Source organism: Miscanthus floridulus, chromosome 10 (genome assembly GCF_019320115.1).
Source record: "Miscanthus floridulus cultivar M001 chromosome 10, ASM1932011v1, whole genome shotgun sequence".
NCBI lineage: Eukaryota > Viridiplantae > Streptophyta > Magnoliopsida > Poales > Poaceae > Miscanthus > Miscanthus floridulus.
In genome coordinates, this window is record NC_089589.1 from 86,064,973 (window position 1) to 86,082,892 (window position 17,920).

General features: G+C 44.6%; 2 protein-coding genes and 1 long non-coding RNA gene across 4 annotated transcripts; 1 reads left to right on the forward strand and 2 right to left on the reverse strand.

Moving 5' to 3' along the window:
• Nucleotides 1-335: 335 nt before the first annotated feature.
• LOC136488987 (uncharacterized) lies at nucleotides 336-836 on the reverse strand. Its single transcript, XM_066485751.1, has one exon. It carries the CDS (start codon nucleotides 834-836, stop codon nucleotides 336-338), a length of 501 nt encoding a protein of 166 aa, XP_066341848.1.
• A 784-nt stretch (nucleotides 837-1,620) lies between these two features.
• On the reverse strand, nucleotides 1,621-15,529 carry LOC136485011 (uncharacterized). Of its 2 annotated transcripts, none has more exons than XR_010766297.1 (4): nucleotides 15,276-15,529; nucleotides 14,953-15,047; nucleotides 2,818-2,957; nucleotides 1,621-1,825 (listed from the first exon to the last, which is right to left on the reverse strand). It is a non-coding gene; the product is annotated as an uncharacterized lncRNA (long non-coding RNA). The 2 variants fall into 2 exon arrangements; XR_010766296.1 differs by having other exon boundaries at nucleotides 14,949-15,047.
• On the forward strand, nucleotides 11,173-14,651 carry LOC136485010 (probable LRR receptor-like serine/threonine-protein kinase At3g47570). The gene is made up of 2 exons (XM_066481962.1): nucleotides 11,173-14,084; nucleotides 14,187-14,651. The coding sequence occupies exons 1-2, from the start codon at nucleotides 11,333-11,335 to the stop codon at nucleotides 14,552-14,554; spliced, it is 3,120 nt and encodes a 1,039-aa protein (XP_066338059.1). The 5' UTR covers nucleotides 11,173-11,332; the 3' UTR covers nucleotides 14,555-14,651.
• Nucleotides 15,530-17,920: the final 2,391 nt, after the last annotated feature.

Genomic DNA, 17,920 nt, shown 5'->3' on the forward strand with positions numbered 1-17,920 from the left:
ACCTACTGAGTAGGTGCACAGTACTGAGTGGGAGGTGCCTGGTGGGTCTGCTAAGGCTAACGAAATGACTACCCACCTAAAGGCTGATAAGGCACCCGCCTGATAACCTGCACCTTCAGAGCCTGTGAGTGACTAAAAGACCCAGTTGTCACCCGCTTGCGCTTCCACTGAGCCTAAGAGTCATGCTGAAGTCCTTCCATGGCAATAGCAACATTCATCATAGCACCAAAAGTCTGGTAGTTCCCTGTGTATAGCTCCTTCTATAGACTGCAAGAGAGGCTGCGATAGAAATAGTTCCTCTTCTTCTCATCAGTGTGGACATGGATCCCAGCATACTATGCCAGATGGTTGAACTTGTTCACGTAATCCATCACAGACATGCTCTCTTGCTTCAGGTCTATAAACTCCATGAACTTCCTGTTTAGTACACCACTAGGAATGTAATACTCTCTGAAAGCAGCGGTAAACTCCTGCCAAGTCACATGGTGATTCACCGGCTGCATGGCATTGAACATGTCCCACCATGCGCTAGCAGAACCCAACAGCGGCTGTGCTACAAAGCGCACCTTCTGCTCCTCAGTTATAGTGGGTAGCAGAAACTTCTGCTCTAGAATATGAAGCCAATGCTCCGCATCTAGAGGCTCAACAGACAGTGTGAACGTGGGTGGGTGTGTCTTCAAGAAATCTTGGTAAGAACAGAGCCCCTCAGGACCACGGGCACCACCCTTGTTCCCACCATTACCTCCATGGCCCCCATGCGCGAAGCCACCAATCACCTGGGCTAGCATCTCTAAGGCACGGGCTGACTCACGCCGAGCAACCAGCATCTCCGCCATCATCTCTAGATGGGTCATCGGAGACAGTGGTGATGGAGGAGCCAGAAGTGGGGCCTCATGGCTCTCTCCATTGCCGTTCTCATTGCCTCGGCCACTTTCACCTTAGCCTTCACCAAGACCACGGCCTGCTCCAGCACTGGTGCTCCCATGACCGAACCTCAGGTTCATCTGTAACAGATAGGAGCCAACCATTAAGATCCACCCTCCAGATTAGGAACAAGAAACTAGAGAAATGATAATACGTTTATTAAAGCATTCTTTTAGGTTGTCCTATCAATTCACTAATCCAAATTGTACGTGTGGGGGAAGTTTAGTTTAAAGCAAGATTCTGTTTTCATGATGCATGCATCGGCCTACCCGTTCACTCAAGCCAGAATATAGTGGCTTTCGCAAAAAATTTCGGCACATTGCACACTCACTTTCCATACGCTAAATGATTCTTACGCAGTGTAAGTTAGTGTACCTATAGAAACTTGATTAGATAAAACTAGTGCCACTATCCTAGATAGACCATATTGCTAGGGCTTATACTTATTTACATAATTTTATCGCACCCTACTTTTCATAAAACTTTTGTTGGTCAAATTTTTAGGTTTTGAAAAGAGTTATGAAATTCGAAGGTCATTATTGGCTCTGGTACCACCTGTGGCAGAACCGCCCGAAATAACACACCTTTGGGGGCGCTCGTCTTCCACCAGACACTAAGCACCCCGAAAGCAAGCTACATTAGACGATTCCATCGAGCACACCCCAAGGGAGAACTTGAATAATCCACGTTGTCTCTCCAGGATCCAATAATGAGAACGAGTTTACAATACTTAGTCTAATTCATACAACCAGAGTTCTTAGAAATACATTATTACAATACTAAGTTTATAGTGAGAAATTGAAATAGCGAAATTACAATAAACATCTAATGGTAGAATACAAGGATTCGTCTGTGCCCATCAGAAGAATCCTCCACACAGTAGCTACTCTTCAAGCTGCACCTGCAACAGGGGTAAATAAACTCTGAGTACACAATGTACTCGCAAGACTTACCCGACTAGTGAGAATAATTTCCCAACTACAAAGGATATGATAAGCTTTATGGTTTGCTAGGTTTCCTTTTTACGAAAGGAATACTAGTAGAGAATCCTTATGTATGTTTATTATTAGCAGTCATGATTAGTTCATTATCTAACCATTCTATGTAAGCACATGTTCTACTTTCAAGCCAGAGTTGAGCATACAGATCCATTTCACCACCTTTCATCTTCTAGTTCTTACTACGATGCTAGACTGCAGACAAGTCATACCAGATTACCTAGCGATTAGCGAATCAATGTGCCCACCTGGGTACCCCAAAACACATGCCCCGCTTGTACCCCATGCACAAGCAGGACCAACCCATCACTCTCCTATCAAGGGGTGTAGGTCCTCGTCCAAACTTGGACTCCAAGCCCCCACACCTGAGTCCCAGACTCAGTGTGGTGCTTAGACCTCCACCATTCCTGCCTCCAATCAGTAGGTCCAGAAAGAGCTGAAACCCATGATAAGGGAGCAACGAGCCTTCCCTGCTCCCATAAACAAGTATGTGCTCAGGATAATAAATCTATGACTTGACTAGAACCCAATGCAACGGTCGGTCCTTAACCGACATGGACAAGGAAAATAGTGTAACCAAGCTATGCCCCATTGGCCACGGGACACAACCGCTTACACCCACCAATACCCATACCATATCCCTGCTCGGTCTCCACTTCCTTTCACCATTTTATCATAAGAGTGATAAAAATAATCACCTATTATGAGTAATGACAGGTTAGTCATGCCACCATAAATCCTAAGCATTGCAGCTACTCACACCTGTACTAGTAGGACTCATAGGACAGATATATTTATACAGGTGGTTTCTATAAAATGCCTGTAACATAAATGCACATCATAGGTAGATATATTCAGTGCTTATTTAAAATAAGGGTTATGCACTGGGGCTTGCCTTGGGCAGGTGGGGTGTCAGCAAAGTCAGTCGCTGGTGGCTCTGGGGCTCCCTTTGTACGAGAATCTCCTCCTCGTACTCTTCAATCACCTCCTCATACTCTTGGTCACTCACGGTCACGAACTCCACCAACTCGTTCTCTATATGCATGCAATGATGATGCAACACTTAGTATTATGGCAACAATAACTCTTAAAATAGTAATACACCTACAAAGCAACTAAGCTAACTCTAATGGCTAATATGCTAAGATACCCATCATTTCCACTAAACAAGTACGAAACCTATCAAGCACTACTTAGCAATTAAAATGCCTTCTCATTTCTATTAATGATTTAATATACACTTAAAAAGGGGTAATTAGCTACCTTATTTCCCATTATATCCTAGGGCTACAAAAATTACAGGGAGCACATAATAATACAATAAACCTACTGTAAAAGTTACAAAGCTAAAACGATAACCATTTTGCCACAAAAATTCCTACAATAATTAACCTAGTAATATTAAGCACTTCTCAAATGATTTAATAGACCTTAGCATTAGCAAAAATATGTATAAAATAAATACACTAACAGACAGATCACAATTTTAGGAACCTAAAAAAAATTGTTTCATGATTTTTGGACACATATGCAAATTGATATTAATTTTCAAAGTTTAGCTCAAAAATAAAAATAAAAAGCTATTTCTAAGTTCTTAAGAAAAAGGAAGAATGAATTCCACCTGTGGCCCACCACCGCGCGGCCTGCGCGGACGTGGCCCAACACGAGGCGGTCCACAACGGGGTGGCCCACGCGCGCGCGACACATATGCAAAAACACCCCAAACTCTAGGCAAACTAACCCACAGTCCATGTCACTATTCCTAGAGAGAGCAACTATGCAATGAAACCCTTAGAAACTCCCTCCTTTACATCGGCATGGTCCTCGGTCGCCTGCGCGCGCATCTGCGCGGCGACGATGGCATTGGATGGCCACACCGACCAGCTAGGACCCACGCTGGCTCCACTAACGGGCCGACCCCCGTCTTCAACCCTAGCGCCTACACTAGCCTAGGTTACAGGAGCGGTGGAGCTCACGAAAGTGGTGACCATGACGTGTGGCCATGCGTGACAGTGGCGTGACCATGCTAGGCACCCTAAGCCACTGTGGGGTGAACTAGCTAGCGCTATAGCATCACTATCTTACCCTGGTTGCGGTTGTGGTGATGGTTTGGTCGGAGGTTCCCCGAACAGGGCTAGCCACGTGTGGGTGATGGGATGCGGCGGCGTTGCCACGTTAGTGGCTACGGCGAGGCGGTAGAGGTGCAAGTGAGGTGCGCAGGGTAAAGTAGAGGTGGAGGCAGAGTTCGTGGTGTAGATGGATTGACGAGGGATGGAGCGGTGGGTGGCTGCCCTCGGCCATGGCTGGTCCCGGCCTTAATGGCATGGCAGAGGGGGAACTTCCAAATTGGAGTTCATCGTGGCTCGATTCAAGGTGGGGTGGGGACGGTTGGCACCCAGACGTTAAGAAGCATACACGGGCATGCCAAATTGAAGGCAAGTGCATGTGCCCTGGCTCACCGTGCTCGTGACATGACAATGGAAACAGAGGCAGGCAGGCGCATAGAAGTGGGCAGGGGAGAAACGAGAGGATGGGAGGCGATGAGGACACGGTCAGTAGCTGGCGAATGCACCTTGGTGTGATGCGGCTGGTGCAACCAGTATAGCCCACGACCAGCGCTAGCCGATGCCATGCGCTCGAGGTCAGCGTGGCCCGTGCGCCGTAGTGCCATAATTGGCATGGCGACGGTGGTCTGGCCTCGCACGCATAGCGCCAAGGCAGACCAGAGGTGCAATGTAGTGCAGCGGTAGGCGAGAGCGAGACGGTGACGCGATGGCAGCGGTAGCGTCGCGACGTGCAGTGGGAGTAGCGTGTGGGGTTGGTGGTTGCGGCAATGGCAGCAGGCGGTGGGGCAGCACGACAAGACGAGTTGGGCAGCCACGGCTTCACGCGATGGCAGCTCGAGGCGGCCAATGATGCAGCTAGAGCAGCAACGTGGTAGCAGGACAGGACATCCGTGAGGTAGGGCGAAAACAGCGGTAATGGCGGCCAGGACGGTGGGCCTGCGCGGTAGTAGCACTGCGCAACCAGGCCGACTAGCCCACAGTGGATAGCCGAGCGCGCCAGCGCACGCGCGCAGAACGCCCAACATGGCGGCGTCGTGCCCCCGGTGCTGGTGATCGCGCTCAATCGGGAAAATAGCCCGAGAACACGCTAAGCATGGATTTTAAAGCGCTCGAGAAACCTAAACCGTTGATCCAATTCCTAAGCCCCTTTGCTATACCTTAGAGGGTATATTAGGTACTAAAACAAGCCATAATACAACACCACTCCTTAACCCAATTTTTCTACAAAAATTACCAAACATAGCTTTGTCAATCTGTTTTGCTTCAACTTCGATTTCCAAGCTATTAGAAATGTTATCTAGCATTACTATCTTGTTAAAACAAAAGTTGCACTATCTTCTACAAAATGTGTACTTCAAACTTTATTAAAGTGTCACATATATGTTTTATAGCACTTTTGCTTAAAAAAATTGGTTTCCATCCTTAAGTGATATAACATGACTATTGAATTCTCTTTATGTATCATTTGTGTTATTCCTTTTTCATGCCAAGAAATTTATCTTTGCTCATTCTCACATGCACTAACACATAATCATGATGCTCATGAAGTGTTATTAGTAGAAAACTTGTAGTATAACACCGAGGATGTTACACGATGCCACGCGCAGGGTAAGCCTAGGCTACGGTGGTCGTTGCTCGGCCAACGTGGCACCCGCCTCACCCTTTGATCCACCTACCACGTCGAACCCCCAAGTGTGTTCCACTACTCGTCGTGCCTAGGCCGATGACCCCGATCATAATGGTGATGGGACACCTCCCGACCTTGCCTTGCCCCACTAGCCGATGCCGGTGAGCCCTGCTTAGGTCTGGCCGCTCCAATTCAAACATGTCACGCTAAGCCCTCCCCTGTCTCATCACCTGTGCGCATGTGCTCGTATTGCCGCTATCGATCAGAGCCACCCGTCTTAATCCGCTTGTGCTCACTCGTGTACCTCTCCACAACATGACCATGACAAGAGCACCGCGCTCTCTACCCATCAATTCGCTTAGCTTAGGGCTTCACAGTCTGATTCCTCACATCAGTACGTAGCGTAGGGAGTCAGCTAGCTAGGCAACCCCTATCAAGCCCTACCGTGCCTCGGCAAGGACAAGCTTGGATTTTGATGACCGTCGGTCATGTCGCCACCGTAGTATGGCATGTTTTGGGGGTAAGTCTATACGCTTGGTCTCTATTCAATTCAAGTCGGCTTTAGACTCGTCTTAACCCCCTGGTGTCGGTGCTTGCCCTAGCTCCACTAAAGATCCTACCAGAAGTGAGCTGATGCGACCATGCCCACCTTGGTATGTTGTCGCCTCTGTCGCTCGCACATGGCCAGCGCCACATAGGGCCTCTCCATCCTCACCAACGCATCGGCTGCTCTAGTGGTATGACACTGGTGCTTGTGCACCTCTTCTACTCTTTCTCTGTACTCCTCGCTCACCAGAATGGCTGTGCCATCACCGCGAACCACCACCTATCACTGCAGCATATCCTAGGGCACCTCCCAGTATCCCACCGCTACCATCGTCGCTGTTCGAACCGTAGATGGTGGCCGGTCCCTTAGCTTGGTTAGAATGGGGCCCTTTTGCCTGGTGCGACAGTGGTTTGCCGACGGTCGCCACACCATCGCACGCGGGGATGCTGGGGCTGCCCCATTACAAAGACGACACAACTCAGGGTGCCTTGTGCAAAGCTAGAGTATGTGGGAATAGTGTTGTGCTGTACCATTTGATTGTCGAAAAACACGGGGTCTCTTTTGCCAATGCGTAGATGCGCTCGCGCAGCGAGCCAATTGGGCCAGCCTGCTAGCGTGTGGCCAAGTTCTGTGCTAGGCCGAGGAGCTGCTGGGCTAAATAAGTTGCCGCCGGCCTTTTTCTTTTTCTAAGCATTTTCTAATTTAGCTTCTAAGGCAAACTTGTAAATTCAATATAAATTTGTGTAGTGGACCAAAAATTGTGAAACTAGTTTTGTTAGGATCCTAAAATCATGATCTATGTGCTAGTATATCTTGTTCACCTAGTTTCATAATATTTTTAGGAGTTTGCTAATTAATTTGAGAGGCTTAATATTGTTAGGATATAAACTTGTAGGAATTTTTATGATAATTTGGTGATTATGTTGACTCTAAAAATTTTATAGTAAATTCCTAATATTATTAGGTGCTCACTGTAATTTTTATAGCTCCAGAACAATTAGTTTTTCTAGAATAGCTATTGAGCCCTAGTTTGAATATATATTGAATCAATAAAATGAAATAAAGAAACACCTAGGGATTTTATAACTAAAACACTTGTGGGAAAATAGTGCCTTATTCAATAATGTGGGTACATGGCCTAGTATGTTAGTCATTAGAGCTAGCTCATAGCTTGAGAGGCATAATCGTATTTTAAGAGTTACGGTTACCATTGATTAATTGCATCTCTGCATTGCATCCACGTATGTCATAATAGGAACAACAATGGATCATGGAAATGATTGGAGTAGTGGAAAAGATGGTGCCTTGATGATCATGTCACCATGATGGAATGCAAACTTTTGGTTATATCTTACCCAGGCAAGCCCTAGTGCATAACCCCTATTATTATGCACTTTATTTTATGCTTGTGCATTAAGTTTTAAGGAGTTGAATGAAAACCACTTGCATATATATATCCTTATCCTATGAGTCCTACTAGTATGTCAAGATCATGTAGATTGCTATGCTATAGGATCCGGTAGAAGTCGAGTGATTATCTATCACTCGCGAGAGATAGGAAATATATTATTGTTGTTATTATATTACTATCACATGGAATATATACAGAGGATAATTAGAGACCGGATGGAATGGTACTTTGGATCTGGACTTGGTTAGGCATTCGAGCGAGGCTCGGATTGCACTTGTTTCGCCTATGTCCATTGAGGACCGTCCATTGTTGTGGATGGTAGTCAGGTCACATACTTATTATCCTGAGCACATACTTGTTTATGGGAGTGGGAAGGCTCGTTGTGCTCTTGTCTTGGGTTTTGGCTCTTTCTAGACTGATTGATTGGAGGCGGGGAAAGGGTATGACTTGGCTATGGTCTAGCACCGTAGTAAGAACTGGAACTTGAAAGGTGATAAAATGGTTCTGATTGCTTACCACCTGCTTGAAAGTAGCATAGGTGTTTACATAGAATGGATAGTCAATGAACTAATGATGACTGCTAATAAAATTTAATATAAGGACACACGTTTAGTAATGCTTCCGTAGATGTAGTAACCCACAAGCCAAATAAGCCCTGCATATCCTTGGAGTCTTTTATTTTTCTCTTGTCGGGTAAGTCTTGCTGAGTACAATCAAGTACTAAGGGTTTTATTCCCCCTATTGCAGGTGACCAGTGGATGGTAGATGACTTTTATGTGTGAAAACCTCCTAGTGGGCTCAAAGAGGATTCCTTCAACGCTACGACCGTAGTGTTTGTTTATAACCCTCACTAAAAGTTTTTAGAAAAAAAGTTTTATGATTCACTATTAATCTTTATTTCCGCTGTAATTCTGATTATATGTTGTTCTCCGCTGCAAGATAAAATATAAATCTAAAATGTATAAACTCTTTTACATGTAAAACTGTCTTATTTTTGCTATTGCATTCAACTTGTTTAAGTACTCTAATATTGTAATAAAGTGATGTAAGAAATGGTTAAGAATGTTGTAAGCTTTATTCTCTCATTTATGATCCTGATGGAAAAATGTGAATTTTCGAGTTCTCCCTTGGGGTGTGCTCGATGAAACAACATTATTTAGTGCACTCTCTTGGATACTTAGTGTCTAATGGAAGACAAGTACTCTTGGGAGGGCATTAGATTAGGTGGTTCTGCCACAAAAAACAGTCATACATTACCCTACGTAAGATACACAGTAGACAAAACAAGGGTAAACCTGTTTGAGCAGAGGTCAATGGTTATTTCGATCACATAAATAAATATAAGTTTATCAATACTTCCTTTGCCAAGCTACCTTCCCCGGCAATGGCACCAGAAATGCTTGTTGACATTCCTTAGCATCACTACTAAGAACAAAGTTTTAATTATGTCCCAGCAATGGCGCTAGAAATGCTTGTTAATATTTATTAACTTGTCACTTGTTTTAGTAGCCACCTATTATATGCCTACATCTCTTAGCATTACTTGTACTAGGTTGTCATCCCAAATGATGATGCCAGAGATGTTTATGGATGCTGCCGAGCATTACTACGAGAATAATACTAAGAAGTTCTTTATCAATTTATGTGACTAGTAAGAATATATAAATATGAATGAAAAGGAATTTGAAAGCGCATAGATAGTTATACCATTGTAGCACTTCACCCGAGAGTATTCTAGGTATCGTTATTTATATTTTTACCACAGGAAAGGTCTAGCATGGACATGTATTGATAACTTATACTATTGATAGAGAAGTAAATCATAACCAATATTATACTCATAACAGGAGTAAGTCATAGGATAAGATATATATGATAAGTATTGATCAATGATAATGATAAATCACTCAGAGTACTCCTTTCTATGACATTAGCATGGTCAGGTAGAATATTAGAGAAACAATTACTAAATCATTCTTAATTACAAGTCAAAGCATACATTGATTAGTGCAATTACACCTAGTAGTAATTGCTAAGATCATCTTCATACCTACACATAAGGGATATTACTAAGGGAGATTAAGAACAAAGCTTGTCTCCCTTTATAACTAGATCCTACATGCTACTTACATCGGGGAGTGGACTACAAAGGACTCAATGGGAGTGTCACATCTGTGATCTACCACATGACCCAGAATATAGGGTGTATCCATAGGTAAACAACGTATAAGCACCATGCTTACACAATGTTGACCACCCACCCATGGTACCTTAGGGTGATCTCTATACGAACTTATGCATGAACATGATGATAAACTAGCTATACCAAGTATATAATCAAAGTAGACAATGAACATTATAATGACAAACATAAATGAGATGAATACTAATAATGTCATAACAATTGTTGCAAGCATATAAAAATAATGGAGATACAAAAGAGAGGGGGTACAAGAATTATACCAAACCACACTCTTAACACGATCGGGAATCCAAGCGAAGCCTGCTTGCCTCCCTCTAGACCTAGCCTAACTAGCTATGCCCTAGAATTGTTGGAGCTCTGATGATGATTAGGATTTCTGTCTTCTCAAATGACTTATTGCCTCAGGGGGGTGCCAGGGCCTGGTATATATAGCCCGAAGCATCCAACGTGAGCCCTTGGATCAAACTGACTTAAAGAACGACGTAGATGCAACCTAGGAGGCGATGGAGAACCGACATTGTGAAGCGGAGGCTGACGGTGGGCCCCTAAGGCTGAGCGGCCTGCACGTGGGGCCAAGTGGCCCCACCTGGCAGTCTCTGCGTTGGCGTGGTGTCCTCTAGAACCTTCTAGTGTCTGTTTCACGGTGGATAAGCGCAATTAAATCTAACATGTAGGTCCACCTTGATGGTTTTTTGGATAAACCCTGCAGAAATCACAGATTCACCAAAACTCATGGAATTTGTTACTTTAAACCCCTAGACCTTTGTTGGTGATCATATTTAAGCCATTATACATGTTTTATTGATGATTTATAATAGTTGTTAACTACCGTCAACACTGACCCTATCCTCTCAGGGTCGCTCGCGCTTGCACTTGAAGAAGGTCTAGGGGAGATCTGCTCCCTTGGGCTCGATGGGCCAGCCTTTGCACTAGATGTCCTCCCCGCTCTTCATGGAGGAGATGTGATCATGGGGGAGGGGGTGTGCCGATCTTGCACCAGATCAAAGTGATTTTTGCCGCCATATATTGTAATCGGATCGTTCCCAATTAATAAATGAAATTACTTTCGTTTGTAATCTCATTGCCCATGAGTCATGCTCAGAGACTTGAGTCCCTTGTTGGGATGGGTTGTTATGACAATGGTCTCAGTGGCCAAGATTGTCACGCCCATGCTGTTAGCTTGTAAGTCCATGAGAACCCCAAGTTTACGGTCGTTCCATGCCCTGGTCATGTCCCCTAGAGGGGAGATCCTTGGCTTCCCGACCGAGCCACTTGTATGGTTCCCGAGCCCGTCTTTCTGTGCTTAGGGGCACATTGTCTCCCTTGGTGGGTCACCACAAGCGGCTCGAGGTCAGTACTCAGACCTCTATTTATGCTACCTTCAAAGCCGCTAGCATAAAATTCTTCCTTTCAGAAGATGGGGAGTACAGACCCCAAATTGCTTCCATATTGAGGCAATGACTGATGCACACCCCTTAATATGTTTACTGCCTTGACATGCAGCATGTTCAATCATAGTAAACTCACAAATTGTTCCATGCTTTGCAGTGTCATCTATGTTTCCTATTCTTCTGTTACTTCTCTTCGCGTATGAGCTCCGAATGGTACCCAGTGCATCAGCAATAGCAGTTAACAAAAACCCTGATGAGGGTATCCTACTGGAAATCAAGGCGAGCCTAAACCAGCAGCATGGAGTCCTGGCTGCATGGAACACGACTACTAAGTTCTGCCACTGGCCAGGTGTCAGTTGCAGCCTTAAGCACAAGGACAGGGTGACAGTTCTAAACCTCACCTCTCAGGGCTTTTCTGGCACAATCACCTCTTCCATTGGCAACCTCACATTCTTAAGAATTCTGGATCTCAGCTCCAACAAATTGCAGGGCGAAATTCCAGTATCAGTTGGCCAGCTGCCTCGGTTGCAGCATCTCAATTTGTCTAACAACATGCTGCAAGGTGAGATAACCACCCAGTTAAAGAATTGCACCAGTCTTGAAAGGATCGAACTTGACTCGAACTTTTTCACGGGAGAAATCCCTGCCTGGCTTGGAGGCTTACCACTCAAGGTCATAAACCTGAGAAAAAACAACTTCACTGGAGTAATTCCAGAATCCCTTGGCAACCTCTCGTCCCTGCAAGAAATATATTTGACCAGGAACGAGCTTGAGGGTACAATACCTGAGGGCTTGGGTGGGCTGAATAATAGTCTCATGTTTTTGGATCTGGGCGAAAACCATTTCTCAGGAAGTCTTCCTAAAACATTCTTTAATATTTCCTCACTTATACTCTTCAGAGTGACCAAGAATGAGTTGCATGGCATGCTTCCCTCAGACTTGGGAGTTCACCTACCGAATCTCAAGTACCTGCGCCTTGGTATGAACCATTTTACAGGAAGCCTTCCAGCCTCTCTTGCCAATGCAACGGAGATATATTCTCTAGACATCTCCTTTAACAATTTCACCGGAAGTGTGCCTCCTGAGATTGGAAAACTTTGCCCAGACTACATCTCTTTCGACACAAATCAGCTCACTGCGACATCTGCACAAGACTGGAAATTTGTTACATTCCTGACAAACTGCACAAGGCTTCGTATATTTGACGTCCAAGACAACATGCTAGGTGCCATGCTACCAAGCTCTGTTTCAAACCTATCAGCACAACTCCAGGTTCTTTTTGTTGGATACAATGAGATTTCTGGAAAGATACCATTTGGCATCAGAAACCTTGTTGGGTTAACTCAGCTGGAGTTATCCAATAACCGATTTACTGGTGTCTTGCCTGAGAGCATTGGAATGCTAAATTCACTGCAAGCTTTGGGATTCAATGGTAACCAGTTGACAGGGTTCTTACCATCCTCGCTCGGAAACTTAACACAGCTACTACATCTTTACACAAGCCACAACATGTTTGAGGGGGCTCTTCCTACAAGCCTAGGAAGACTCCAGGACTTAACTGTGGCAACATTCAATAACAATAAGTTCACAGGTCTGTTTCCAACAGTGACCTTAAACATATCATCCCTGTCATTTGCTCTGGATTTGTCGTACAATAATTTCATTGGTCCTCTTCCACCAGAAGTCGGCAGCCTAACAAAACTTGCATACTTGTATATCGCCGGGAACAATTTATCAGGATCAATACCAGATGCTATCAGCAATTGCCAGAGCCTGATAGACCTTCGGTTGGACACTAACTCCTTCAATGGTACCATCCCTGCCTCTATCAGCAAAATGAAAGGTTTGATAATCTTAACTCTGGACAATAATGCACTCTCAGGTCCAATTCCGCAAGAATTGGGTCTCATGGATGGGTTGAAAGGATTGTATCTTTCACGCAACAATTTGTCTGGGAGTATACCAGAAACCTTTGAAAACATGACATCGTTGGATAAACTAGACCTGTCCTTCAACCATCTGGATGGTAAAGTTCCATTGCATGGGGTGTTCAGTAATGTGACTGGGTTTCTATTTGATGGCAATCTTGGGCTCTGTGGTGGTATCCCAGAACTACATTTGCCTCCATGCCTGCAAAATTCCGTGGACGACAGAAAAAGGAAAGTTGCTCCCATTTTCAAAGTAATATTACCAATTGCTGGCATCCTTTTTTGTTTCGGTTTGGTACTTATTTCCATTTCATTAAAGAAGAAACAAAAATCTCAGTCTACATCACTGACAGAGTTACATCTGATGGATGACAAATATCCTAGAGTTTCATATGCTGAATTGCTCCAAGGAACAAATGGATTCGATACTAACAATCTGATTGGCAAAGGAAGGTATGGATCAGTGTATAAGTGCAGCTTGCTACTCAAAAATATGATGACTACAGTTGCTGTGAAGGTTTTTGATCTTCAACAACCTGGCTCTTCCAAAAGCTTCATATCTGAGTGTGAGGCACTTACGAAGATCCGTCATCGTAACTTGATCAGCATCATAACTTGCTGCTCCAGTTCTGACTCGACCCAGAATGACTTCAAAGCACTTGTGTTTGAGTTTATGCCAAATGGAAGTTTACATAGGTGGTTACATCTAGATGAGCATAGATCACAGCAATGGCATGGTCTGACATTGACACAAAGATTGAATATTGCTGTTGATGTTGCTGATGCCCTAGAGTATTTGCACAACAGCTGTGAACCACCAATAGTTCACTGTGACTTGAAGCCAAGCAATATTCTTCTTGATCAGGAATTGGTTGGTCATGTTGGGGATTTCGGCCTTGCAAAAGTTCTTCCTAATCCAGCAAGTGAGCAACAGGTCGACTCAAATAGCACTATGGGTATAAGAGGAACAATTGGATATGTGGCTCCAGGTAACTCAAAGTTTTATGATTAAGTCTGTGTGTTATATCACTATTGTTTGCATATGCAATATAGAATGTGGGGAATCACTATTGTTTCGCTATGCAATGTAGAATATGGAGGTGGTGGTCAAGTTTCTCCATGTGGTGATGTATACAGCTTTGGAATTGTCATCCTCGAGTTGTTTACAGGCCTGACACCTACTGAGGACATGTTCAGAGATGGGTTAACCTTGCGAAAGCATGCTGAGAATGCGTTTCCAGGGATGCTGATGAATATTGTTGATCCCATCCTAGTCTCTGATGAAGAAGCTCATGCATCTACTTCACAGGGTGCAAGAAATGCAATGGAAGATATCAACAAGGTTATGTTATCTATCACAAAACTTGCGCTATCATGTAGCAAACATGCACCAACAGAAAGAATCAGCATGAGGGATGCAGCAGCTGAGATGCGCAGGTTAAGGGACACCATCCTATAAGGTAACTAAAAGAAGTTACTATGCAGTGGTATACATTAGGCTCAAGAATGGTTTGCATTACATAGAACATCAGTTTAAATGGCCGCCTTTTCAGCTTTGCAGAAATATTGGCTCCCAATAATAATATTTTCTTGAATGTACGAAAATATATATTTACACCTACAACCAAACCAAAAGCAAACTTGGGGTGCGCTGTATCACCTTGTTAAACTCCAATAGTGTCAATATTAGTCCAGAGACACAGGCCATGGAGTAAGAATGTATGTGCATTGAAGCATGTGAATCCGACTCTTGTTGGCTTTGGTGATTGTATGAATAAGCAGGGAAAATATTGTGGTACTGATGTTATGTGTATGCAATATAAGACGGGTGTTTATTCAGTGATAGCCATTACTCACTGAACTGCAGCGCCACTTCAAGAGGAGGCGTCGTGACACCACCATCCCACCTTTGATTCCTTGTATTTGTTGCCCTTCCTCAACTATTTGACAACCTATTATGTTTGCAACCCATTAGTTGATTGAAGATCTCATAATTTTGGTGTAATCGAGTTCTCAAATGGTGAGATTGAGACACCAGATTCAGATGAAAATTCGACTGCCTGAAGAAACAACGAAAATAACAGGGCTCAGCACTGAACATTAGGAAGTACTACACATCATTCAGCCCAACTCTAGCACTCTGATGCCGTCAGATTGCAAGGGCGGAAGAGTTGGTTTACTCGCGCTGGCGCGGCGAAGCTGAAGCGGCTACGGAGGTGGGCCCGGCGGTGGCCCGGCATCTGCTTCGGCAGCGCGGCGCCGCGCGCACGGATGCGGAGCGGACCCGGACCGCGCGAGCAAGCGGTGCGGACTGCTGTTGCAGCGGCGGGTAGCGGAGGGGCAGATGTGCCTGGGCGTACGCGCGTAGGAGTTCGGCGCCGCGGCGACGAGCGAGCAAGAGGACGGCCGTGGAGTTTGGGGGCTGTGTACGCTCCGTCGGATGAGAATCCAGAATTAGCCGTTGACGTTCCCTGCCTCCGCTTCTGCTTCCTTCCTGCTCGCCTCGCCTTGCTCGGCAAGGACAGCAATTTGATGAGTCAAACAAGTTTAAATTTGACCAAATTATATGAGAAGAAATACTGAGATTTATAATATCAAATAATCATCACTAGATCAATCACATCATATATTTTTATACTAATCTTGTTTAGAGATAAGGATGTTAATACTATTTCCTATAAATTTAGTCAAATTTAGCATTCTTTGACGACTCCTCGAAGTACGATGTGTGCATTTATTTTGGAACAGATAGAGTGCTTTGATTACCTTGCCAGCAAAGGAAAGGCAGATCGGCGTGTCCACGTGAGCAAGGTTATATCTTTTGTTTAATAGACGAGGCTGGCTAGGTGAGGCAAGATCAACAAAGCGGCCTCTTGGTTGTTGGTCAACCCAAATCATGCCATCCCAAGCGAGCCAATTTGGCTAGCTCATCTCAGCAAAGAAAATCTTTGCCAAACACAAACCTCTAGGTAAGCTAGCTGAGAATCCAAACACGTTGCTTGTTCTGACTTATAGCTTGGCAAGGTAACACAATGTCTCGCAAAGTTGTCAAATATCCCCCAAAGGTTCCAAGTGTTCCCTAGTTGGCCGATGAGAGTGAAGACTTAGCATGTTTAGCCAAGAGGAGGGTTAGGGTGGTGGCTGCCTGTTGGTGGTCCTTAACTCCTATTTCCAACCGCCAACACTCACATAAAATCCACTCAAATGAACACCAAACTTAGTGATAGAGTTTATAACTAACGAATTCCACGAGTTTTGGTGTTTATACATTTGCAGGAGGGCATTTGTGGAAATACACATAAAGAGGCTAAACATGTGCAAGAGGACAAAGCACAAATACCATTCTACACAAGCCCAAAGGAGAGAGGCCCAATCACCAGAAGAATTAGGGCCCATATGAGAGGAGAACATTGACAAACCCAAATCCAAACACCACCAATCAGCGTAAAACCCACACAGGCCCACTCTAGAAGACCAAAGAATACCGCACAACAAAATTGGACTCAAGGTGGCCCACCTAGGGTGCGGTCGTACCCATGGTGCGGGTGCACCCTTTGTGGCTTGCCTTGGGCCCAACCTTGTCAAGGTGGTTTAAACCACCTCTCTTTGGTCGGTTCTCGGGGTTTGGCCCAAGTTCAACGTACTTGGAGGTCGGTTTGGTGCTTTCGATGGGAGGATGAAGCATTTTCCAAAGAACCCCCTCCTCTCCACCTATAAAAGGAGGATCCCTCCTCCTCATTTAACAACACCACCTCAAGGAAAAGAGCACTCCATATTTGAGTAACACTCCAAGGGCTTAGGTCCTAGTAGCTATCTAGAGTAGTAAGGGAGAGATGTGATGGAGAGTACGGGGAAGCGCCGAGCTTGTCGGTGTCTCCCCAAACTTTTACCTCGACGAACACCTGTACCTCAATGGGTTATCCCGCTAAGTGAGTGTTCGTGATTCTTATGTTATTAAGTCTTTGTTTAGTTAAGCTTTACTCTTACTTGTTTGCAGGTTCATAGTCCGTTCTTGTATTGGATACTCTAGTAGAGGGCCCTGATAAAGATGGATAACCCTACATAATGCTAGAGTAGTAGTCAATAGCATAGACGTGATGTCTAGGCTAGAGGCTACCTTCGTTTGCCTCGTGCCACACGGTTGAGGGATAGGCGGCAGGTGCTGACAGCCCTGTCCGTCCCTTGTAATCCCCCATGTTCAGGTTCAACGTAGAGCCGTAGGCCGGTATCGCTTGGTAGACCAGGTGTACGCAAGTGCCCGAAGTAAGCAAGTAGAAGTATAGTTCATCTATCCTTAGACTCTAAAACCATAGGAATCCATCTCATCCTCTTCCAACTCTACCCTAGTGTTGTCCTTGGATGAACTAGCTAGAAGAGTACCTCCGTTCCCTGTGAAAAATACGATACCTTGAATACTTCTAGGTGAAATGCTACAATGGTAGTTCCGTGCGCTTACGGATTATTTCTATATGCGTTAAGAAATACCAATAAGCATTTCTAGCGTCGTTGCGGGGAATGGTTGCTATTTTCTTCTACCCTAGTTCATCTTCATATATGGAATGTCGAAATCCGAGTTTGTATGCGAAAACTAGACCAGTTTTACGAATGCACTCCGAATTAGAGGACAAAACAGGAACAATGTGTGCAAAATTGGTCATGGTAGCAATGATTTGATGGAAACAGTGAAGACAAGTGTAGGAAATTAGATGGCGTGGACTAGGGTTTGATGGATACAAAGGAAACTCAACAAGACTTGGAGATGTTCACAGATTATGATGAAAAACAAAGGGGAAAACACAAACTGGACTCAAAAACAATCTAAAAC